Source organism: Callospermophilus lateralis, chromosome X (assembly GCF_048772815.1).
Source record: "Callospermophilus lateralis isolate mCalLat2 chromosome X, mCalLat2.hap1, whole genome shotgun sequence".
Classification (NCBI taxonomy): Eukaryota; Metazoa; Chordata; class Mammalia; order Rodentia; family Sciuridae; genus Callospermophilus; species Callospermophilus lateralis.
The window spans coordinates 23349745-23375748 of NC_135325.1; the positions used below are offsets into that span (position 1 = coordinate 23349745).

Sequence of the window (26004 nt, forward strand, 5' to 3'; positions counted from 1 at the left end):
GATAAATTTCTCTCTTGGTTGCCTTCCCATATCTGAGAAAGGACAAAAGGAAATTTTCCCTTTGCCCTCTCCAGGTTCATTGGAATAAATTGATAAATATTATGAAGAAGAAAAGGCATACAAATTTATTAGCATGCAAATAGGGAAAAAAATCACAGGAGTATGATTACTCACTCCCTTAATATTGTTCACAAATTTCTATATCCCTTTTCTATTGGGGAAGAGAAGAATGGGGAATGAATAGTCCCAAAGACAGAGATGAGCTTGTAAAAGATTATCTTTAGAATTTGAATGAGCCTAAGAGATAGATATTACCTTATAATAGAAGTCCATCCAGCTCCAGGTATGGTTATATTTGTCTTCTTTTCTGAGTCATAAAATGGGATTTCAGTGTGGGGTGGAAGGAAATTGTGTTCACTTAATGCAAATGAGAATTCCAGAGAAAGCTCTTCCCTGCTTTTGGAATGAGAGGAGCAAAAGTGCTTTTAAGGCCTTTTAATTTTCTTTAGCTCAAGTTGCTCAACATGCTAAAAAAGCATCCTATTCTGGTAGTATTATTCTTTGAGCCCCAACATCTGTCCTCTCACATTCAGAGTCTATAGCTTATTCAGTTGTCAGTCTACATCATGTTCTAACATTTGGATTTTCTACCCACTCCAGGCTGTTGCTTCATACCATTCCATCAGTAAGACAATATTGTGTCTTGTATTATTAAAATAATACATCTTAAGACAAATAATTTAATATAACCATTTAAACATGATTTTTTTTTTTGCACTAGGGAATGAACCTCAGGGGCACTTGCCCACTGAGCCACATCCCCAGCCCTATTTTGTATTTTATTTACAGACAGGGTCTCTCTGAGTTGCTTAGTGTGTCGCTGTTGCTAAGGTGGGTTTTGAACTTGCAATCCTGCCTCAGCCTCCTGAGCCTCTGGGATTACAGGCGTGCCATAATTGTTATTTCTAAGACTGAATATATTCTTTATCATTTTAGTTTTAATATAAGATATTTTCAGTCTGATAAATAACTCATTTTAACTTTTTTTTTCATTTTTAATCTCTGGACACAAAGCCCACAAGTAAAAGAAATGTGAACTTTAAAATAGTTTTTCTTTCTATTAGGTCTTCAACAGTGAACATATGCTCTGCAATAATACATTTAGAGAAGCATTTAATCAGAAATTTTATAAGCCTTTTCCCCTAGTTTAAGTCCTAGAGAACATACTGTTTATTGGCTTGCTCACAGCTCTTTCAAACTAATTTGCACACTTAGTAAATCAATCAGCAAGAACTTACAATCCAACTCTGTTCAAAAAAGAGTTGATTTTTAATACAAGACAATTAGAGAAAGTTTATGGTATTCAGAAATGAAAATGCAAAGCACAAAGTTAATTTGCTGTCAGCAATCCCTTGCTTCTATCCCCATGGAGGGGTTAATTAGAAAGTGAAATCTTATTTCAGTTCTTTTCTTTTGGAAATTTTGTCTTCTTAGAAAATTATATATGAAAAAAACCCACAACTTTTAAACTAAATGCTGGCATGCTAGCACTCCTTGATAGGCTCTCTCTTAATTTTCCATTAAATGATCCATGAAGACATTCAGAAATTCAAATATTAAACAGCAATGGAAAGGAAAGATAGCAGCCAGTTATTTATATGAATCCTATGAGGAATTCCCCTTAATTACTAAGCTGATGTGGCCAGATTGAAAAACACATTTAATGGCCTCTGTCGACTCAAGCCCAATTAAAACATAATTTAGGTATAAAGAGGAAACAGTCTACCCCATGATAATCTTTTTCCTCAAAAATGTATTATTTGCATCTACTATAAAGTCAGGAATCTGCCTCCTCTGCATACCTCCTAGCGCATAGTAGGTGTTTAAAATGATTTTTTTTTTCTAATGAATGAATGTGGAATGAGTCTTGCTTTGTGTATTACTGTGGCACTGTATTGACGTTTCTCTTTTGCATTCCTCCTGAGGAAACAAACCCCCCTATACTCAATAAGTACAACCATTAGGGGAAAAATGTAGAGGAACATTATCTTATCAAGGCTGTACAGTCTCTGACATGTAGACCTGGTAGTGATGGTGTTGGCAGAGATAGGAAGCATTCAAGTGAGTTATGGCGCATGTTTTTGGTAGAAATAAAGTTGTCAATTAACCAGAAGATAAAGAGATTTTCCATGGTGGAAATTTTCCTCTGAATTATTAGAAAATTGCAATTGGATATATCTGATCTACATTTAATAGATGGATACTTGTTTGATGGGAGGAAATTGGTCCAAGGGATGTACATTCAACTATCTCCACATTTATGTCTAAGAGATTACTGGAAAATGAAAGGAGAATAAGACATGTAGGAATGAGCATTTAGGAACGACAAATTTCTATTTCTAGGAGCAAAAGAGAAAAGAAGTGGCAGAAATATTTTTAGGATGTCAGAAGACAATAGAGTGACACCTAAATTCATACAGATAAGGTTGTATAGTGAGATAATAGAATAGCAAAGACAAGAGAAATTCTGAGAAGTAATAGGAGGAAAAGAACAGACCATTTTGCAAAGGAACAAAAATTATGCTGCAGCCAGAATTACCAACAGTAACATTAGAAACCAAAAGATTGTATATCTATGGTGCTGATGCAAATGAACTGTCAGTATAGCATTTTATATTCTAGTAAAATATCATTCAAGAGTCAGGATGAAACCTAACCATTGCAACCTAACAAAGAAATTGAGACAACTTAAAACTCAAAGTAATTTGCTAGCAACAAATTTAAGATCTACTTATAGTTAAATTAAATTGAATTCAGAGTAGTTTAGAATATAAGCACATTAGTTAATAAAATAATCAGTAAATGTGGATAAATCCCATGAGCACTGACTATAGAATGAATAATTCAGTTGTTATAAAAATGAACTAAACTCAATTACTTGACAACTATATAAGGAAGGGCTTATTGTCATTATAGACATATAAGGCTCTTAGATTTGGGGGAACCAGGGTTGAACTATTTTAAAATATTTTTAAATGAAGTATGAATATTGAAATTTGGGATAAGCCAAAACTATGAGATAGAATGCATAATTTTTAAGGTTGTGGTGGCATAAAAGGAAATAAAGAAAACTTGATGAATCTAATAAAAAACATGGGGGGCTGGGGTTGTGGCTCAGTGGTAGAGTTCTTGCCTAGCATATGTAAGGCACTGAGTTTGATTCTCAGCACCATATATAAATAAATAAATGAAATAAAAGTCCATCAACAACTAAAAAAAAATTTTTAAATATGGGAACACAGATGAAGGTAGGGAGAGGATGTGGTAAAGAGAGACACAGAATAAGATGCTATAATAAACATGTATTGTCACTTCACAAGAGGTTCCATTTGCTTGCTTACTGCATGATGGAAGCCAATTAGTCCAAAGGCAAGGCAGTGGCAGGGAAAGAACTTCATGATTAGCAATCTGATCATAAATTGGCCAGACTATATCTTAAGGATCATCTTAGCTAACAACTCCAATCAAAGAGCTTATATAGGAAAATTAAGGAAGTATACTTTTAGCCACAAATAGGTGGATACTATAGTAATCATTAATCCAGCAGTGGTCCATATCTTTCATGCACATTCTAATGATGTCGAAAAGTCACCAGATGTTCTGAGTTCTGTAAATCTAAAGAAAGATTACAGATTATAACATCTCATCACCAATGTTTCTGATCACCTTTTTCCACCAATTGTAGCTGACTGTAACAATTAATACTTTTATTTATACGTAACTTTCCTTTAGAATTTAGGATATGGGGAAAAGATTTTTAAATAAAGGAAAAAAGCCAGTTTGTAAAGGACAAATTGCAAAGGACAAGTTAACCCATTAGGCAACTTCAGTATCATTAATCACAATAAATATAGACAGACTAAAATATAAAAGTTTATATTTTCACAATGGAAACTAGAGCTTTATACAATTCATAAAATTACCTGGTAAAATATCCAGAAATTTATGTCAGGTATTTATTAATAAAAATATAGCTGGAATTGATACATTAATATTAGAATAAACACACATTTAGGCAAATAAATGCATTACTTAATTAAAAAGGGAAAATCCAACCTAGAAAACAGTTGGGAACTTATTTCCATCTAATCACATATATTCAAAATATATAAAATAAAGCAACAAATATAAAAGAGGAAATGAAGAAATTCTCAATGACAGTGGGAGAACTTATTATACCTATTTCAATAATTGGGAGATCAAGAAGACAGAAAATTAGTGAAGCCCTCCTAGATTTGAACAACAATTTTAATAAGATTAGGCTTTTCTATATTTATTAAGCCTTACTTGGCTATGCTGAAATAACTGACAATCCTTACCATTTATGTACTACAACATTTTGATATTTCTCTGTGGCCTTTTTTTCTTAAGCTTTAAGAAACCTGGGAGAATGTGTAGTTGTAATTTTTAGCAAAGTCAAACAGGGAACTGCATACCAGTTTTCCCTGCTTATGTACGCTGAACACACTTTATATGGGGAGGCATTTTCAGTATTCTTGCCATTGGGGATTTGTCAGTTAAAAAGTGTCACATTCGGGTTGGGGATATAGCTCAGTTGATAGACTGCTTACCTGTCATGCACAAGGAATTGGGTTCAATCCCCAGAACCATAAAAAGAAAAAAAAAAAGTGTCACATTTGCCAGATGTGGTGGCACATGCCTGTAATCCCAGCGGCTTGGGGGACAGAAGGATTAAGAGTTCAAAGCCAGCCTCAATAACTTAATGAGGCCCTATGCAACTCAGTGAGACCTCACCTTATCTCTAAATAAAATAGACAAAAGAGCTGGGGGTGTGCCTCAGTGATTAAGTGCCCCTGGGTTTAATGCCTGGCATCAAAAAAAAAAAAGTGCCACATTTATGCCATTCTCTTTACATCACAAACATAAATACTTAGTTTTCCTTCTTGGATTCTCTCATTTAATTTTATCATCCTTTTTTTCTTATCTCTCTCCCCATCTCTGTCTTTTCACCCCTAACTATTAGTTTAGATTTTTTTTTTTCTGGTGATAGAAAAGGAAAGTATATATATTATATATGTCTATATAATATACATGTAGTATTTTTTATGTGGTGCTGGGGATTGAACCTAGGGCCTTATTCATGGTAGGCAAGGAATCTATTAATGAACTATACCCCCAGCCAAAGTTGACTAACATTTCAAAAATTAAATTAGTTGATAATTAGTATAGATTTTTATCATTTTAAATTATTGTTATTTTATTCACAAAATGGCTTTTCCTCAGTGGATGATATTAAACTACATTTATACTAATGAAAATTTTTTAGAAAATAAATCAAACATACTGTAAAATTTTTAGTTGTTGGATCCTTTTATTTTCACACGGAGTCTATGATCATATTTCATGCTTTTATTATTAAATGAGGAAACTCAGTAATGAGCAGTTGTTAACATATTATTTGCTTCACCAGAGTATTTGTGAGGCAGATTCTCATGTGCCTTTAATAATATAATAAAGTAATAAAACAGGGAAAATTGTAATGAATGTAGTTTTTAAATATATATATATATAAAATAGAAAAACACTTTCCAGTTGTAGGTCAACCAAAAAAAAAAAATCCCTGAAAATATAATCATTCATATATTTATTTATAATTAATATTTTAAAATTTTATTTATATAAGTTAACATATGATGAATATAACTACTGTGTGTATGTATGTATGTGTGGGTGTGTGTGTAGGTGTGTGTGGGGGGGGGGCGGGTGTTATACTAGGGAATGAACCCAGCTACACTCTACCACTGAGCTACATTCCCAGCCCTGTTTATATTTTAATTTGGGATAGGGTCTCACCAAATTTCCCAGGCTGGCCTCAAATTTGGCAGTCCTCTTGCATCAGCCTCCACAGTCACTGGGATTATAGGTGTACATTATCCTGCCCAGGGATTATTTACTCTTGTTAGCTCATTTTCTGAAATGAGAGCTTGTGATTATTGTTTGCTAATAATATACCTAAAGCTTAACTATAGGAGAGAATGAGCAATTTACTATATTACTTAATCTCTTCCACATATTTGATATGTTTTCATATAATCATGGCAAATTAGAACAGGAAAAATAAAAAATGAGTTAATCAAATTGTATTCTTCAAATTCTTTTCAAGTGCTTTGGTTTGTCTATTAGGAATCTACTTCAATTAATGGGAGCTTCTGGCTCTCATTTTGCTTCAACCACATAAACCCCAGCTTCACATATTTTATATGTTGGGATTATGTGTAAGATACAGTTCTGAGTATCTCTAAGTTAAAAAATAGTGTTAGAAAGTTATTGCTCAAATACCACTCATTAATGTAAGCTGATTAAGAACTTCTAAAAAAATACTTTGTTTGCCAAGGTCACAAAATGTAAATGACAGCCTGGAGCCCTGGCAATCCCAGTGACATGGAGCCAAGGCAGGAACATCATAGTTCAAGGCCATCCTCAGCAATTTAGCAAGACCCTCCAAAACTTAGTGAGACCTTGTCACAAAATAAAAGATGAAGGCTGGGCATAGTGGTGCATTCCTGTAATCCCAGAAGCTCCAGAGGCTGAGGCAGGAGGATTGCAAATTCAAAGCCAGCCTCAGCAAAGGCAAGGTGCTAATTAACTCACTAAGATCTTGTCTCTAAATAAAATACAAAATAGGGCTGGGGATGTGGCTCAGTGGTCAAGTTCTCCTGAGTTCAATCCCTGGTATCCCCCCCCCAAATAAACTAAATAAATAAGTAAAAAGTGAAAAGGACTGGGGATGTAGCCCAGAGGTAAAGCACCTCTGGATTCAATCCCTAGTTTCAAAAACAAAAATGTGAGAAACCCAACTAGAAAACAAAATTAATTCTGAGATTGATTTCACCATTTTCATATTACCAGATAGTTTCACATTTGTATTTTCCTTTGCAGTTAAGATAAGGTAGTTAAGCATACTGGGGAAGTGGCTCAGTCATAGAGTGTTTGCCTAGCATCTGCAAGGCCCTGGGTTCAGTACCCAGTACTGCAAAAAAAATTTTTAAAAATGAATAAAAGTTTGGGGCTGGGGCTGTAGCTCAGCAGCAGAGCACTTGCCAAGGAATTGTAAGGCACTGGGTTCTATCTTTAGCACCACATAAAAATAAACAAATAAAATAAAGGCATGATGTCCATCTCCAACTACAAAGAGATACATTGGAGATAAGACAGCATTTTTAACAAAGGCTGCCCAGAAAACTGGTCATCCATATGTAGAAGAATGAAACTAGATCTTTATCTCTCACCCTGCATAAAAATCAACTCAAAATGGATTGAAGACCAGGAATTAAACCAGAAAGTATGCAACTCTAGGTGAAATGTAGGATCAACACTTCAGATATAGGCATAGACTTTCTCAGTAGGAACCCTAAAGCTCAGGAAATAATGCCAGGAGTTATTAAATGGGACAACATCAAATTGAAAAGCTTCTGCACAGCAAAGGAAACAATTATAAATGTGAAGATAGAACCTACAGAATGGGAGAAAATCTTTGCTAGCTACTCTTCTGACAGAACTCGAAAAACTTCAAATAACCCAGTTAATAGATGGGCAAATGAATTAAACAGGTACTTCTCAAAAGAATAAATACAAATTACCAACAAATATATGAAAAAAATTTAACATTGCTGGTAATTAGGAAATGCAAAACAAAACTACACTGAAATTTAACCTCACACCAGACAGAATGGTAGTCATGAAGAATACAAACAATAATAAATGCTAAAGAGGATGTGGAGAAAAATAAACAGCTTTATACTATTGGTTGGATTATAAATTACTACAACTATTATGGAAATCAGTGTGGAGGTTCCTCAAAAGGCTAGGCATAGAATCACCATATGACTCAACTGCACCAATCCTTGGTCTTTATCCTAAACAATGAAAGTCATCAAACTGTAAAGATACATTCATACCCATTTTTATAGCTGCACAATTCACAACAGCCAAACTATGGAACCAGCCTAGGTGTCTATCAACAAATAAATGGATAAATAAAATGTGGTGTGTGTGTACACACACACACACAATGGAGTTTTGTTCATCCATAAAGAAAAATGAAATTCTGTCATTTTCATGCGAATGGATGGAACTTGAGACCATTATGTTAAATGAAATAAGCCAAACTGAGAAGGTCAAGGGTTGTATGTTTTCTCTCATATGTGGGAGTTAGGAAAAGGAAGGTGATGAGGTTATATCATGAAAATCAAAGAAAGATCAGTACAGGGAAAAGGACCATAGTGGCAGGAGGAAGAGGGAAGTCAATGCTGGGGAGTGATATTGGCGAAATTATATTGTTATATTCTGTGCAAGTATGAATATGCAATTATTCTGTGCAAGTATGAATATGCAACAACAAATCCCATCCTTATGTACACCTGTAATGTACCAAAAAAAATGTGGAAAGATGGGCTGGGGCTGTAGCTCAGTGGCAGAGTGCTTACCTTGCACATGTGAGGTACTGGGTTCAATCCTCAGCACCACATAAAAATAAACAAATAAAATAAAGACATTCTATCCATCTACAACAACAAATTTTTTTTAAATGTGGAAAGATAAAATGAATCAAAATTTATTCTGCTGTTATATATACCTAATTAAAATAAATTAATTAATTAATTTAAATTTTTGTTGAATGTGGAAAAAAAGAGAAAAAAATTTGGATGCAGCTCATAAAAGATTAGAGAGCTCATGGACAGAATACCTAACTATGATACACTGATACCTATCCAGTACCACATGGAATAGAAAAGCTGTCCCATATAAGCTTACTCCAAAGAACCATGAGCAATTAAGTTTGTTGTTCAAACCACCAACTTTGAGGATATTTCTGCAGTGATAGGTGACCAAAAGTGCAGTATTGACTTATTGTCTCAACCATGAACAACTCTAGGAGTTGAGCACTGTACATTTTTATGGGTTATTTGCAGATATGTAGATCACACTAATTATTTCCAATATTCCAAATTATATAAAATTAAGTATTCTTTCAAGATATTCTTCATACTCATTTATTTTCTTTTAGTAACTATAATCTGGTAAATTAAATATATTTGGTTATCTTTAACTATAGAATTGTGGCAACTGCTACGGTTGTAAATATCACCTGTAAAGAAAGAGTAGCAAAGGTTAGGGGTATAGCTCCATGTAGAACAGTTGCCTAGCATTTCCAAGGTCCTGGATTTTACCCTTTGCCGAACAAGAAAACAACAAAAACCCCTTATTTTCATTATTTTATGAGATTTGTCAAACATCTCTTCAACTACTCACCGTATTCTCAAATTATGTAACCTTGAGTAATTCACTTGACCCCAGTGAATGTCAGGTGTCCTATTTGTATATTATAGGTAATATGTATCTTTTCAATATGGTTGTGGGTATCACATGGGGATATATGGAAAGTTCTCATTTAGTAGGCATTCAGTTAGTGTTGGTTACTCATTTTTAGTATATTAACTCCCATCTCTACTCCCCTTCCCTTTCCATTTGGAAAAAGGGGGTAAAATGAAATGAAAAGCTAAGGCCCAAATAATCTACACCTGAGTAGGGTAAGACTGGAAGGGACAGATCCTGCTTGTCCCTAACATCTACAATACCCAATTCAAAATTACAAATGGAAGCCCACATACCTACCACCTGTCTAAATTTTTGAAATCATAAATCAAATGAACATACTTTTAGGTAGAAAACATTTTATTATTTCCCCTTGACAAAAAGAACTGTATACCAACCTGGAAGACCAAGTTTTTTGAACTTATATGGACTCCTCAGAGTTTTGCACTAGAAAATGACAGCACAGGATGGCTGGATCCTGGCCACTTGCCCACCCACCCAATTATCTTTCTTCCTGCAACTCAAACATGAAGTATGATTTTATTTACATACACACGCATATAATTATAATGTAATATATATTAATTTGGGGCTAAGCACTGAAGAGCCTTTGAGCAGATTCCTCTCCTCTGATCTGTCCACCAATGTACAGAGTTGATCCTGATAATACAGCAGCAAGACAGTAGTATCTTTTTAAGCATGGGGCCCTGAGTGAACTTATGGAGCAGACTGTCCTCCAATTTATACAAGATATATTCTCTCATTCATAAATAAACTTGCATTATAAGCCCTGGAGATTTAGGTGTGGTGTATTTCTTTAGTAAAATGTAGTCTATTCTAAGTTGTACGAGGCAATTTAAAAATAATATTACTACTTATCAAAATGAAATTTAGGAATTATGCCGTTTAAAATGACTGAACTATTTTAAAATTATTTTGACAGCTGCTGATGGATGTGTTTCAATTCCTTTACGATTTGCTCCTCTCAGTCCTGGCCGCTACCCTTGTAAAATTTTGTTGACATCAAGGTATGATGTACGTCTCTATTGCGTTGAAGGTGTGGTAAATGAAGAATATCCAGAGGCCAAATTTGAGTTCCAGACACCAGCATTTGAACCCCTTGTTCAGAATATTCCAATAGTAAGTGCAAACTTTTTTAAAACACTTGTCTTCATTTCTGTGTAGAGTTTTAAATTTACTTTTTTTCTCTAAAAGTTTTATACTATTACTCTATAAAATTAACTGACAATAAAGAAATTAGCAGGGAAAACATGAATTTATTAACATTCAGGAATAAGAGAACTCTACACAATGTAAAAGATGGAAAAGATAGTTGTAGAAGCTAAACAAAAGGATTGGAATTTGGGCTTCTAGGAAGAAGGGAGGCAGTGCTTGACTCAGGTTGAGGGGTAGGGGTGCACAGGGAAGAAGGATTGTCTTATTATGTAAATAAATTCTCCCAGGTCTTAATCCACTTGTCTTAATCTTTCTGATCCAGGTGTCAGACTCCCAACCTCTACTTCCTGTCAAAAGATCTTTCCTAGGAAGAAATAAGAAAACAGACAGAAAAGCCTCTGCATGCATCTACTGTTTATTTTCTTTATAGATGTAAATTTATTTTATAAAAGGGCAGTCTTTCAGACTTAATTATGTCTTCAGTTTCTCAGAATAGCTATCATGAAATATTCCGAAGAAATAATCTTCAGGGTAGAATATTTGGGGTTTTCATACTCACAACAGCTATCTTAAAATATTCTAAAGAAACAATTTTCAAAGTAGCATATTTTGGGGTTTTATTGAGGTATGACTGCCTCAGTAAATATCCCTCAGGTCTCCCAACTTGAATTACTACAGATTAGTTTTACTATCTTTTGCCAATTCTTTCTCCTCATTTATGTTAGAGTTTCTTTCTAAATGTAAATGTTATCACCTGATTGTTGCTGAAAACTTGGTCTTTGTCCCTGATGCTAACCCAATAAGGATGACATGGTTTTGAGATAAAGGAAAAAGAGGTTTCATTGCTTTGCTGGCAAAGGAGAAGCACGGGGGACTCCTATCCCAAAGGCTGTGATTCTGCCCATCAGCAGGAACAGGGGGCTTTTATAGGAGTGATTCAAAGGCTATATTCCACCTGTTCTCTGTTAGAGATGTAATTCACTTGTTAATTTGGGAGACAGTCATTTCTGAGATCTTCTGGTACCATCCCCAAAGTCTGGATTATTTCCTTCCTATATGGTGAGTGAGTACCCAAAGATAGATAAATCTGCTTAAAATGGGGAGGAAAGGTAATCCTGTTTCCCCTGAAATTAGGGAGGGGGAGAGATTATGTTGGGGCAGGGGGAGAGGAAGAGAAAGAAACATGTCCATTTTAATGGCAGAGCAGCAAGGGCTATATTCAAAGTATAAAGTGGGCCAATGTTACATGATCAATCACTTTTTGCTTCAAAAATCAACTCTAATATCTTTAACCTATCATTAAATCTCTAACTAAAAACTGTGGCTCCTGACTTCTCCAAGCTGAATTGTGGAATCTCAGATCACTTTGCTCCAAATTCTGTTGTGATTTTAACATTTGACTAAATGAGTTCATGGATACAGAAAAAAATGGCTGGCTGCAACTTGGCTACCTATTAGTCAAAGTGACAATCCAGCATTGAAGTAGATAATGTAATTGTAAGGAACTTTGGGTTTTCAGCATGATAAATTGGTTTTTGGTTGTTTAATTATTAAAGACATAACAAAAGTCAGATGAAAACACAAAAATCTGTTCTGTTGAGATATGTAATCTTTGTTATCTAAGAAATCTAACAGAACACCATTTATTTTCCTAAATTAGGCATAAATTTGTGTCCTCCAACACAATTTTGCCATTTAACAGTAGTAAGTCCAACAAAGGAATATGTCTCTATATTCAATGATCCTTGGTTAGGCCTATCAAACAATGTTTCTATGTGACAAAAAAAGAACATGCAGTCCTCCTTGTGCCTTTTGTTCACATTTTTCATAGTCATTCTTAACAATATGATTTTCAAAATATGATTCTTAGGAAATATAACAAAAATACAATATACACTTTTATTAAAAGTACCAAGAATTAATATATAATTGAACTTCATCAGCATCATCCTTCTGATATTTTTGTACCTCTTTGTTTTATGTTTTAGAATAATAAGACAAAAACTGAATGGAAATGTCAAGTTAACATAGAAGGAGAATGGTTTTATGGACCTCCTATTTTATATGTTGGACCAGGTGAAACCGTGCAATACCCTCTCACATTTAAACCTATTTTGGAATGTGAGATTATGGTATGAATTTACTGATTCTTTTCCCCATTATTAATATGTACATGAACAATGTGTGATATTAGTCTATTTAATTGGTAATAAAAAATTTTTCAGACAGTTTGTATTTTCTACAAATTTGATAATTTTTTTGCTTGAAACTTTAATACTTTTATTTAAGGGATAAATATTGTGAAAGTCAAATGCTATTATCAGTACTTATGTCTGGGTTATTTTTACACAACACCATGAACAATGTAAAATCATCACTTCTTTTGTTCTTAGTCATTAAGGAAATTCAGACCTCAGAAAATTTTTTCTTAAGAATATTTTTTTTTACAAGGAAGTAAACATGCATATAATTGCTATACGTGAGAATGCCTATATAAATTCTATAATTTATAGAAAGTAGAGAGAAATAAAAAGTTTTTCACCAGTAGTTCATTTGTTCAGTAGAAGCATTTATACATGAGTTGGAAAAGTCAATGGCTAACATTTCCTCAGAAGCTCATTTTATTAATTAGACTCAAGATGAATAGGATTGCTGAAGTTGTTTGACATTGAACTGTGACTTGTAGTGCTGATTTTGGCTGGTTCATCATAGGGTAAACTTATTCTACAAAATGAAGTAGATGGTATGGAGCACATCTTTGACATAAAAGGGATTGGAAAAAAACCACTGGCCTTAGAACACATCAGTGTTGATTGTGAAGTGGGGAATGTGACAAATAAATCCATAATGGTGCCTAATTATACAAGGACTATCATAACATTTAAGGTAAGGTTTTTTTTTTTAATTTGAAAATATTTTATTCTGAATGTGTATTGAATTATTATTAAAATAATAATTACATGAAAAATTTTAAACACTTTATTTAATCAGGTAAAATAATGATATTTATGGAGATGTTTACAATTCTACCTTTTATTAGTTTACAACTACTCATTTTAATTCCAATTAGCACCAAACAAGATTCATACTTAAGTATTTGAATATAATCATAAAATATATTAAAAACCACTTGTTTGAGTCACATGTATTTTTGCTTGAAGAAATGGTGCATGATAACAAAGGATGTTTTCAAACAACTTTAGAAATAACCTTAAAATTTTGGATGTGCAATCTGTAGGCACAGTCTATCCTATCGTTTACCAATATGAATAATAGTTGAAATGCGAAGAAGTACATAGTTGCTCTTATACTTATATTTTATGAAGATTTTGTACTTTGCCCTCCTCCATTGATTTGTTTATACTATTCCCTAAATAAAATTCTCTGAACTGGGTGTATGTTCATCATGTGCAAGACCCTCTGTTTAATCCTCAGTCCAAAAAAGAGAGAAAGAAAGAAAGAAGAAATTGCTGCCTTCACTTTTATCTACAAAATATGTGTCCAATATATTCCTCAAAAGAAACATCAACTATTTACCCATTCTAGGTACCTGAATTCAGTTTTAGAAGGGTCTGTAGAAGTTTGGAAACTCTGGGCTTGTCTTCTACTTTTTTTTTTATAATCTTAAAACATATGTACCTAGGTTTTCTCTTTCCTTTCTGAATTATAAATGAAGTGAATATTCTAAATGAAATTCTCTTCCTCTCATTCCCAGCTAAAACCCTTCAATGTCTTCTCTGACCTTCAGGATCAAGTCCTACTTCAGTGGCTTGTCTTTGCTCATCATAATGTTTAATTAATTTCATCTCTTGGCACCTGTATCTCCAACAAACTTAATCCTTTATCAATAGTATTTCCTTTTTCTGCTGCCTAGAACTCTCTGCCCAAATTCCTATCTTCCATTTATCTGTATCTAACACTTTGTCATTCTCTCTTATAAGGTTAAAAGTCTACTTTTTCCAAGAACTTTTCCCTATTCATAAACCTGGATAACAGTCTTCTGCCACTACAGAGTTTTTGTTATGCCTTACCATCATACCTATTACTTCATATTGCTATTACCTATTTACAGTTTCTCACCAGATGATACATTGTGAGAACAAGGCAATCTTACCCACATTTTTATACCTGGCATAAAACATAGTATTTATCACATACATAATAGTGTATAATGAATAGATAAAAATAACATGTGGAATTTAGAAGAAAGAAAAAAAAGGAAAGAAAGGTGGAAACAAATAAAAAAAAGATGGAAGAACCTGGAGGGAAGGGTGGAGGAGGGAAAGGAAGGGAAGTTAAGAGGAAGGAAGGAAGGAAGGGAAGGGAAGGGAAGGGAAGGGAAGGGAAGGGAAGGGAAGGGAAGGGAAGGGAAGGGAAGGGAAGGGAAGGGAAGGGAAGGGAAGGGAAGGGAAGGGAAGGGAAGGGAAAGGAAGGGAAAGGAAGGGAAAGGAAGGGAAAGGAAGGGAAAGGAAGGGAAAGGAAGGGAAAGGAAGGGAAAGGAAGGGAAAGGAAGGGAAAGGAAGGGAAAGGAAGGGAAAGGAAGGGAAAGGAAGGGAAAGGAAGGGAAAGGAAGGGAAAGGAAGGGAAAGGAAGGGAAAGGAAGGGAAAGGAAGGGAAAGGAAGGGAAAGGAAGGGAAAGGAAGGGAAAGGAAGGGAAAGGAAGGGAAAGGAAGGGAAAGGAAGGGAAAGGAAGGGAAAGGAAGGGAAAGGAAGGGAAAGGAAGGGAAAGGAAGGGAAAGGAAGGGAAAGGAAGGGAAAGGAAGGGAAAGGAAGGGAAAGGAAGGGAAAGGAAGGGAAAGGAAGGGAAAGGAAGGGAAAGGAAGGGAAAGGAAGGGAAAGGAAGGGAAGGGAAGGGAAGGGAAGGGAAGGGAAGGGAAGGGAAGGGAAGGGAAGGGAAGGGAAGGGAAGGGAAGGGAAGGGAAGGGAAGGGAAGGGAAGGGAAGGGAAGGGAAGGGAAGGGAAGGGAAAGGAAGGGAAAGGAAGGGAAAGGAAGGGAAAGGAAGGGAAAGGAAGGGAAAGGAAGGGAAAGGAAGGGAAAGGAAGGGAAAGGAAGGGAAAGGAAGGGAAAGGAAGGGAAAGGAAGGGAAAGGAAGGGAAAGGAAGGGAAAGGAAGGGAAAGGAAGGGAAAGGAAGGGAAGGGAAAGGAAGGGAAAGGAAGGGAAAGGAAGGGAAAGGAAGGGAAAGGAAGGGAAAGGAAGGGAAAGGAAGGGAAAGGAAGGGAAAGGAAGGGAAAGGAAGGGAAAGGAAGGGAAAGGAAGGGAAAGGAAGGGAAAGGGAAAAATTCATGACTATTTGGATTGGCTATAAATAAAGAAAACATGATTTTTGCACCACTTCTTTTCTACTTCCAGAATTTACTAATGAGCAAGGAATCCTGTCAAAAATTTGATGAAACCAAATTACAGAACAATTTCTTAACATTGGTTATTTTGTTTTGTTTTCATGACAGAGATGATATTTTTATTTAATTTTATTTTTCATAATCATTGAACTTTTAAAATGATGTGACTTTAAAAACTAATACGTATGCTATATTAACTATACTGTCTGATTAATTATAAAAGTGGAATTAATAAAATTATTATCATAGGCAACAGTAACTGTGATTTTTTCATCACTTTATTACACAAATAATACTGAAATAATATTGTACAGAAATATGATTGCTAAATCACATAGTAATTCTATTTTTAATTTTTTGAGGAACTTCCATATTGTTTTCCATAATGGCTGTACTAATTTACATTCCCACCAATAGCATAAAATATTTCCTTTCCCCCCACATATTCACAAACACTTGTTATCTCCTGTCTTGTTGATAGTATCCATCTTAACAGGTGTGGAGTGATACCTATTTGTGATTTTTATTTGCCTTTCCTTGAGGATTATTGATTTTGTGTACTTTTTTTGTACGAGGGGTTGAACCCATGGGTGTTTACCCACTAAGCCACATCCCCTGCCCTATTTTGTATTTTATTTAGAGACAGGGTCTCACTGAGTTGCTTAGGGCCTTGATTTTGCTGAGGCTGGCTTTGAATTTGCAATCCTCTTGCCTCAGCCTCAGGAGCTGCTGGGATTATAGGCATGAGTCACTATGCCTGGCTGATTTTGTATACTTTTTATGGTTAAAAAAAAAGTATATTTAGAAGTAGCTTGCTGCACTAAGTTCATATGATGCCATTTTTGTTGGCAACATCCAAAGCATCATAATCTGGAGTCAGTCAAAGATTATACCTTCTTAGATCCATTAGACCAGATTTGATTATTGACCTTGGACCCATCAGTGTCACAGGATATGTGTTTGGTTTGGTGGTTATAAATATAAGTATGTTGATAATGACATAGTGGTCAATCTTGTTCCTCCTCAGGGTGCTATTCCCAGGATATTTGGACTGCCTCAGGAGCCACAATATCTTAGACAGCCAGAAAATGCGTAATACAGTGATCTTTTCTTTATAGCTGTAGATATATTTCAGCACTGTCTTTTGGCCTTTGAACCCTTTTCTTTGGCTTCCGCCTTGAGAGGTACAAGAGTGTCCTTCTTGCTTTAGGGGTCAACTTAGTGAAAAGGCATGTTTAGAACTTTAAAAAATATGCCTGGTAATCATGTCTTCTTTGGAAAAAATGTCTATTCAGGTCCTTTGTAATTAATTAAGTTACTTGGCTTTTTGCTATTGAACTACTGCGTTCCTTATATATTTTGTATATTATACCCTAATCAGTATGACTTCCAAATATTTTTCTTCCAGTTTATAGGTTGCTTTGTCATCTTATTATTTCCTTTGTTATGTATAAGCTTTTAAAATTCGATGTGGCTCCATTTGTTTGTTTTCTTTTGGGGCCCTGCTTTTAGTGTTATATGCAGAAAATCATTACTAAGAATAATGTCAAGGAAAATTTCCCCTATACTTTCTTCTAAGAGTTTTACAGGTTCAGGTCTTATACCTAAGTCTTTAATCCATTTCAAGTAAACTTTTGTGCACAACTGTCCTTTCTCCATTGTATATCTTTAGCACCCTTGTCAAAGTTTAGCTAGCCCTATATATGTGAGTTTATTTCTGAGTCTTTTTTTCTGATCAATTGGTCCATATGTGTGTTCCCATACTGGCACCATACTATTTTGATTACTTTGGGTATGTAATGTAATTTGAAATCAGGAACTGTGATGCCTCCAAACTTGTTCTTCGTTCTAAAGATTGCTTTGGCAATGATTCCATTGATTCCATTGGAAATGAAGCCAGTATTTGAAATAATTCCATTTCCATGTTCATTGTAGCATTATTCACAACAGCCAAGATATAGAAAAAAATCTAAATGCCCATCAATGGATGAATGGGTGCACAATATATGGTGTGTGCGCATGTGCATGTGCATGTGCATGTGTGCATTGTAATGAGATATTATTTAGCCATATAAAGAAAGAAATCTTGTCACTTGCAACAACATGGATAACTTGGAGAACATCACATTAAGTGAAATAAGCCAGAGCCTGGGGGCTAGAGGAGATGGGAAGATGTTGGTCAAAGAGTGTATACTTTCAAGTATACAAAGAATAATTTGGGGGAAATTAATGTACATAGGGTAACTAACTCTAATTAATAATTTTATATAGTGTGTTATAATCATGTTATATAGTATGAGGTGATGGATATATTAATTGACTTGATTGTGGTAATAATTTCACATTATCCATGTATATCAAATCCTCACATTATACACCTTAAATACATGCAATTCATATTTATCAATTTTAGATCAATGGTAGAAAAACAAAAAGAAAAAAAATCTAATTAATATAGACCCAACATTGGTTAAAAAAAGTACTTAACTTTAATGGGAATAGTACATTAGTTTATTTGAATATTTACTCTTTTACCATTTTTCATAAAGCATGTCATAGATGGTTTTACACAGGTAGTGTCAATGCTATTTAAAATCATTGAATACTAAGTCACGTTGATACCAGAGAAAAGGAACTAAAAAGGAAGAACAGTTTAACCCCCAATCTTGCTGAAATAGAATAAGGGATGATGATTATGAGTCTAGGTTTTTATTTATTTATTTGGTACTGAGGATTGAACTTAGAGGTGTTTTACCACTGAGCTACATTCCCAACCCTTTTTAATTTGAAATGGATTTGCTAAGTTCCTGAGGATGGCCTCAAACTTGTGAGCATCCTGCCTCAGCCTCCTGAGTTGCTGGAATTACAGGTGTGCACCACTGTGCCTGACTAGAGTTTAGGTGTTTTAGATCATCAAAGCCACATGAGCAGACAGGACAGAGCCCTGATACCTTGATTTCTCTCCCATCAGAAGCTTTTCACTACTTGAAAATCTTGATACAATAATTTGGGCTTAAGAACTCCTAAAGACTTGTATTATTTTCAGAGTATAAAATTGCAGTGAATATATTTCTGTAATTAGATATTAAATGTTAAAGCAATGAAATATTAGTTGATTAAAATATTAATAATATTGTTCATATATTCCAAATTTGCCAATATTTTTACATGTCTATATTTAAATAGCTCTAACAATTACAAAAGAAGAGAAACATTATCTATGACCTCAGAATGTTTTGTGCATATGGTTATTATCAATAGATAAAATATCACCATTCTTTGCCCCGTATTGTGTTGCATGCTAGTAATCCCAGCAACTCCGGAGGCTGAGGCAGGAGGATTACAAATTCAAAGCCAGCCTCAGCAATTTAGCAAAGCCTTAACCAAATTAGATAGACCCTGTCCCCCCCTATATATATATATATATATATATATATATATATACACACACACACACACACATATACATACACACACACACATATACACATAAAGGTTTGGGATATGATTCAGTGGTTAAGCTCCCCTGGGTTCAATCCCCAGTACCTTCCCCCACCAAGATATATAGAGAGGGCAGGGCACCTTCATTAATTAGAAAGTTACCATAAATGTTAAGGTATATGTACCAAAATGATGATTCATTTGCATAGCCAATTTGCTATTTTTTCCACTCATAATATTTGGGATTATTACTTGGTTTTTTTTGTTTGTTTGTTTGTTTTTGTGGTGCTGGGGCTTGAACCCAGGGCCTTGTGCATGTGAGGCAAGAACTCTACCAACTGAGCTATAACCCCAGCCCCTTGTTGTTTGTATTTTGATGTGAATTCTACTGATGAACAATTGAGTTGCTTCTAAGAGAAGGGGTAGACTGAGAATCTTCATAGTGTGTGGTTTCATTATATACTTGTTTTTTGGGGAGCCACTTAAATGCTTCTAATCCACCATCTGTAAAATGCAGTTAACTTCTATGCATTCAAAGGCCTATTCACTTTATTTCCTTTTCTTTTTCATCTTCCAATATTTTTAACTTTGTTAAATTATTTCCTTTAACCTATATTCTTATTTTTTTCCATTATGAAAGAAAATTTCCCTCTAATCATATTCCTTCTTCAGTTACTATCCTCTTTATTTTCAATAATTGCTAAACTGTTTGAAAGAACAGTATTTATATGATCACTTTTTATTTCATGGCAGTCCATTTGTGGCTCCTATACTCTGTTAACAATCACTACATCTGAGTTCATTTATGACTTTGAGCAGTTCCCTTCCCAAGTTATCTGCCTCAAGATCCCTGTAATGTTTGACACTGTTAACCTGCCTTCTAACACTCTTTACCTTTTATTGTATATCATTCTATATTGTTTACCTGACATTTCTTGATTATTATTTATCTTGTCTTTTTTTCCCATCTCTCTAGCTTCCACATAAAAGAGATAACCTTGACTTTCTGAGTCTGGCTTATTTCACTCAGCATGATGTTCTCCAGTACCAGCGATTTTCTAGCAAATAACATACTTTCATTCTTGTTTATGGCTGAGTAAATCTCCATTTTATATTTTTAAAATATGCATTTTATCTTATTCCTACAAGAACAGTTTGAAATAGAAGATTGAGACTAACAATATGATAGAGAAAATAAAAATTTAGAAAGCCTAGTTGACATATAGGTAAAATGCTATGGAATGTGATCAAACCAAAAAAAGTAGTAGAAAATAATTACACAATAAGAAAGAGAAGCAATGAGGGATTTCCAAAAATGTGGTGCAAGGAGTTGTGTAAACCTATTTCTTTAAAGTAGTGGTAACACTGGCAAAAATTGTCAAAATCAATTTTTTTAGAAATCTGGAAATTAAAGAAGTAAAACAATCTAAGTAAATTTTTATTTTAAAAAAAACCTCTAAATCATGGTGAAAGTAGAATGATTTGTGGCTTTTAGCTTGATCTACTCCTATCTCCCTCAGCTCTGCAATCTTAACAACTATAGTAGTAGTTAAAACCAGAGGCCTTTCAAACAAGAAAATAGGCAGATTGTGTATGGATCACAATCTGAATATTTGACTTTTCTCAAAGTTTCCTGGAAACATCTCATTAGCAAGGTATTATCTCATTTAACTTGTCTCAGAGTTTTATTTGATCAAAGAATCCTATGTTTAGAGTATTTGTCAAAAAATCTTCAACAACAATTGTTCAAATTACAGTATCCAGAGACTGCAGTAACAGTAGCAAACAATAAGAGTTTGGTTCAAAACTTGAAAGGAGTATCTGGAACATGAAATACCACTAGGAAAATTTAAAACCTCTGAAATATCCTGTGGGTCAAGCAGATCATATATATGTGCATTGTATGTGCATATATATGTGTGTGCATGTTCAAGAAAGATATGAGGGCATCCAAGTATTTTGCCTCTGGCTGACATAAATGTACGTCTTGAAATGGAATTTAAAGCTACAACTGAGTTTTAAACTACCTCAATGCTGATGGTATACCACAACATATATATGGTGTTCCTTTGCAATGGGTAGAACACTTATTGGTTCAGGGCATTTAAAGAACCTGTGACAAATCATTGCTGACTACTGAGCTAGTAGCTAAGCAGGGACTTTAGTAGGCACATATTATGTATGAATGTAGATTTCTAGAATTAATCCATACATAATTTGTGCATGGCCTATAAAGGATATTTATATTTTCTAAGCATCAATGACCTTGATAAAAGTAGCAGTACAAAATAAACATTGGTTTTCTGTAAGAATAATTTCCTTTATTCTATTTTTTAATAAGTCTCTTCTCAGATTTTTTTCCACTATATATGAGATTTTTGTGATTGTTTTTCTTTTAAAAGTGAATAATTTTAATGGAAGTATTCAAATTAAATTTTAAATAGTTCTACATTTTAGTTTGTCACACTAATTTCATGTAGTATAATGTGAGGAACCAATCTGAATGATTCATATTCTCCTTCCCGGAGTGGAGAGGCTTTGATCGTTACTACATCTCATAGTGACTTGGACATTGCCTTGGTCCCAGAAGTTTGAGGAAGCATCTTCAGACGTAGGCATGTCATCCCATGGATTGAGCTATGCTTACCTGTTTCTTTGTGATATTACCCCTTTGCCCTGTTTGGGATAGAATGTTCCATGGAAACGCCCTTTGTGTGTCCCCTTCTCTTGCTCTGCTTTTGTTTGTGGCCTTCCTAGATGTCAGTCAATCTGCTGACAGCAGACATCACAAAGCTAGACTCAACCCCCTGAAACCTCTGACCCCTTGCCTCATTTGAATGGCTTCTCCCCAATAAAAGGGTTCAACAAATGGCTCTCTCTCTTTCTGCGGACCCCTAAGGTCAGAGGAGCCGTCACAGGACCCCGAAGAAAAAGGTATCACTGTCTCTTGTGTGGTTATTTCATGCAGCCCAGTTCCCCTGGAGTGACCTTGAGTGTTTTAGTCATGAAGAACACGACAGTATAACATATTAAAACATAAAAAATTATATAATTCTTATTTTTCAATTCTCTTTTTTAGGTATCATCAGATCTACCAATAGTGTGGGGAAATCCATATATCACTATAGACCCTGATAATTCAGTTCCATATATTCTACATGTGTGCCCTTGGAAACGTGGTGTATTCAAAGGTATCAAATCCATTAATAAAATATTATTATTGCTCACACTAGATGGAAATATGATAAGAATTTTAATTATAATTTATATTTTCCTTTCTAAATGTCTCAGAGTGAGATTTAGTTTTGCATTTCTGTAATTAGCTTTCTAAACAATCTGACCTTTAGGTCATTTATTTTATGCCTGGTTCTAGATTATCTTTTTAATTTTTTGTTAGTGCATCTCTGTTATACATAATAGTGAAGCTCATTTTGACATATTCATAAATGCATGTAACATTTTTCTCCATTTCAATACATAGTATCTTCTTTTTCTCTCCCCTCCTCTTATGCTTTGATCCCTTTCCTCTTCTCTATTGGTCTTCTTCTATTTATTTATTTTTTTAAATTGATGCATTATAGGTATATATAAAATTGAAATGCACATAACATAATTTGATCAACTTCATTCCTCAGATCTTCCCCTCTCTTTTTCCTCCTCCCTCCTTCTTGGGCCCCCATCTCTCCTCTACTGATCTGCCTTCCATTTTCATAAGATCCCCTTTTTAAAATTCCTTACTTCCCTCTAGCTTCCACGTTTGAGAGAAAACATTCAGCTCTTGACTTTCTGAATCTGGATTATTTCACTTATTATGATGTTCTCCATTTCCAACTATTTACCAGCAAATGACACAATTTCATTTTTCTTCATGGATGAGTAGAACTCTATTGTGTATATATACCACATTTTCTTTATCCATTCATCTATTGACAGATACCTAGACTGCTTTTGTAACTTGGTTATTGTGGATTGTGCTGCATTTATCACTGTAGCATGCTGATTATAGTTCTTCTGGATAAATCTAAAGGAGAGGGATAGCTGGGTGGAAACTTCATACTGCTTTCCAAAGTGGTAGTGCTGTATTATCCTTATCATTTATTCAATTTTACTTGTCAACAATTTTTAGAAGTAGTTAACAGTATTTATGTTTAAAATTTGATAAACACATTCAAATAGTTCTATAAATGTACAAACTGAATGATATTTTATGAGAATGTCTGTTTACAGAGTTGTGTCTTATAAAACATCTATATGAACATAATTGATATTTTGAAAATAGTTTAAAGACTTGGTATGTGTGAAATTTTCTTACTTTATCTCTAATAGAGCATTCATTTATACAAGTTTTCCAAAAGGTTCCTGAACAGAATTACTTGCCTGGAAATGGGGTGATAGGTATTCTTACAAGCTTTTGAAGGGAGGAAGATAAGATGTGATAGAAGATAAATAGCTAGAACTAAAGAGCTATGATTCATCAAAGGAAATGGTTTTCCTAATTGGGAGAGAATTAAATCCATTGAAAGATGGAATCTACTAAGGAAATTATTAAAATGGAGGTAACTAGATACAACTTTAGAAGTGTAGAAAACATACACCTAGAAGTTTTCTTGTGCTCCATGGAAGTACTAGCCTCTTATCCCTGTGTACTTCAACAAAGACTATTTGAGGAAAGGATCTACATCTAGCATAGAAGGTATAGGAAGATGCTGCAAAGCAGAAAGTACAGAGAGTATTCTAAATGCCAATGTTATTAGCAAGCAGAAGGGAAATTTCAGAATAGCAACCACAATGCTCCAGTTCCTACAGCTGTGACAGAATGCAATGTGTAAGAAGAATCTACATACCCATTCCCACTCTCTGCCTTTTAATGTGCTTAACCTCAAATGTCAACATAGCAACAGTGCTTAGCATTTTCTGAAATCTTCCCACTACTTTTTGAGATAATGAGCTTTATAAAGTCTATGAATAAATCGCCTGGTAGGTACATTTGAGCTATAATGACCCTATTTCCAAGCATGTCAGTGAAGTCACATTTTGCCATTTTTTAGGTAATCCAGAAGATATAAATTGGATTCAAGAAAAATTTATTTCAATTTTAATTTTAATGATCTATGATATATCTTAATTGTTGGTGGTGGATCTTCCTTAGGTTTACAATTTTAACTAGCCTTTTGTAAAAGCATCATGTCATTCAAATTTTCATGATTCTTTTTCATAAAACATAATGAATATCAATTTCATGTTCTATAGAAAGCAGCCAGTTATGTTACTCGTGAGAAGGAACATAAAAGAAACCACAAACTGTGGAACATCATTGAATTGGGAATGTTTATGAATGTGTCAACTAAAGCCCCTGGTCCATGAAAAGATCTCTAAGTTGTTGAAATGAACCTAAGAAAAAATTGCCTGATTAGATTTGACATGCCTTTTCCTTGTATAATTGTTTCATTGATTTTTGTCAGGTTTTGTAAGATCATAAAATTTCAGTACTTATTTTCACTAATCAGATATAGTTAAGATACTCTTTAATGCATAAGACATCAGAACCTTAATCAGGCATCCTTTTAGATTGGTCAGAACTGGAACATAAATTTTCTAATTATTTTAAATGTTACCACTAAATACAAAGATGGATATGATATAGCTCCAACCTCCCAGGAATTTATAACTAATTGTAGGAATGGATATACATGAATCATCTCAATTAGAGTATACTATGACATACCAAAATTTTAGAGAATTTCATAGGGGATATTGGTTTGATTGGGACCTTGAATGATGATCTGAGATTTATCAGCTAATATGGGTGAGGAGGACATTCCTGCAGAGAAAACAACCTTATTGAAAAAACAAAGAAAAATTCTTTAATTTTGTTTTTTGGAGAGGAGGAAAAGTTTATTTGGGGGCTCACAGTTCAGAGGTCTCAATCCATAGACAGCTGGCTTCCTTCCTTAGGATTTGAGGTGAGGCAGAACATCATGGCGGAAGAGTGTGGTGGAGGGAAGCAACTCACATGATGATCAGAAGGCAGAAAAAAGTTTAAAATGCTTGTGCTGAAGTTTATGTGTATTTGATTGGAATGCAGAGTGACATACAGATAGAAATACAGGTAGACTTTTTTGGGAAGAGTTTTGTTTTACCTATTGCAGTGGGAGCTATTGAAAATGTCTGAGGAAGCACAAGGCATGAGTCGACTGAGTGCTTATAAGGAAAAGTCTGGAGATAATAAATAAAGCAAATGGGAGGAGAGAGACAGGGTAGTTAAATCTGGAAGATCAGTTACAGTTCTTTGACAGTATGCCAAGTAATCAGTTCTTAATATTAGCTTGTGACCCCACTTTGAAAGACAGATCCTAAAATAAGAGTTTAATTGCAAGTACTTTATCTAAGAGATGATCAAAGGAAGCATTCTGAGAGAATGGAAAAGTAAGATGCTGAAGGATAAAGCTAATAAAAAGTAAGGTATATACTAGATTATTTCTGAAAACTGGGAGACCTTACCTGAGACCTCCAGATAGAATCATCACATTGAATGGCAAGTAAATTGGGGCATTTATCCTCTAACTTCTGTCCATTAATGACTGGTGTGTTATTAAGGCCGGTTCCCATGACAGTGAATCTTCACAGCCAAAAAGAGTTATAACGGGGGA

At 34.4% G+C, this 26004-nt stretch overlaps 1 protein-coding gene across 1 annotated transcript in view; it reads left to right on the plus strand.

Annotated features, from left to right (window-relative positions):
* Nucleotides 1-26004, plus strand: part of Cfap47 (cilia and flagella associated protein 47) — a 421187-nt gene that overhangs the window by 266775 nt on the left and 128408 nt on the right. Inside the window, exons 46-49 of the mRNA XM_077107522.1 lie at nt 10340-10536; nt 12561-12704; nt 13285-13458; nt 22434-22545. Of these exons, the coding sequence (XP_076963637.1) occupies nt 10340-10536; nt 12561-12704; nt 13285-13458; nt 22434-22545 (627 nt within the window). The remainder of the gene's footprint in view (nt 1-10339; nt 10537-12560; nt 12705-13284; nt 13459-22433; nt 22546-26004) is intronic.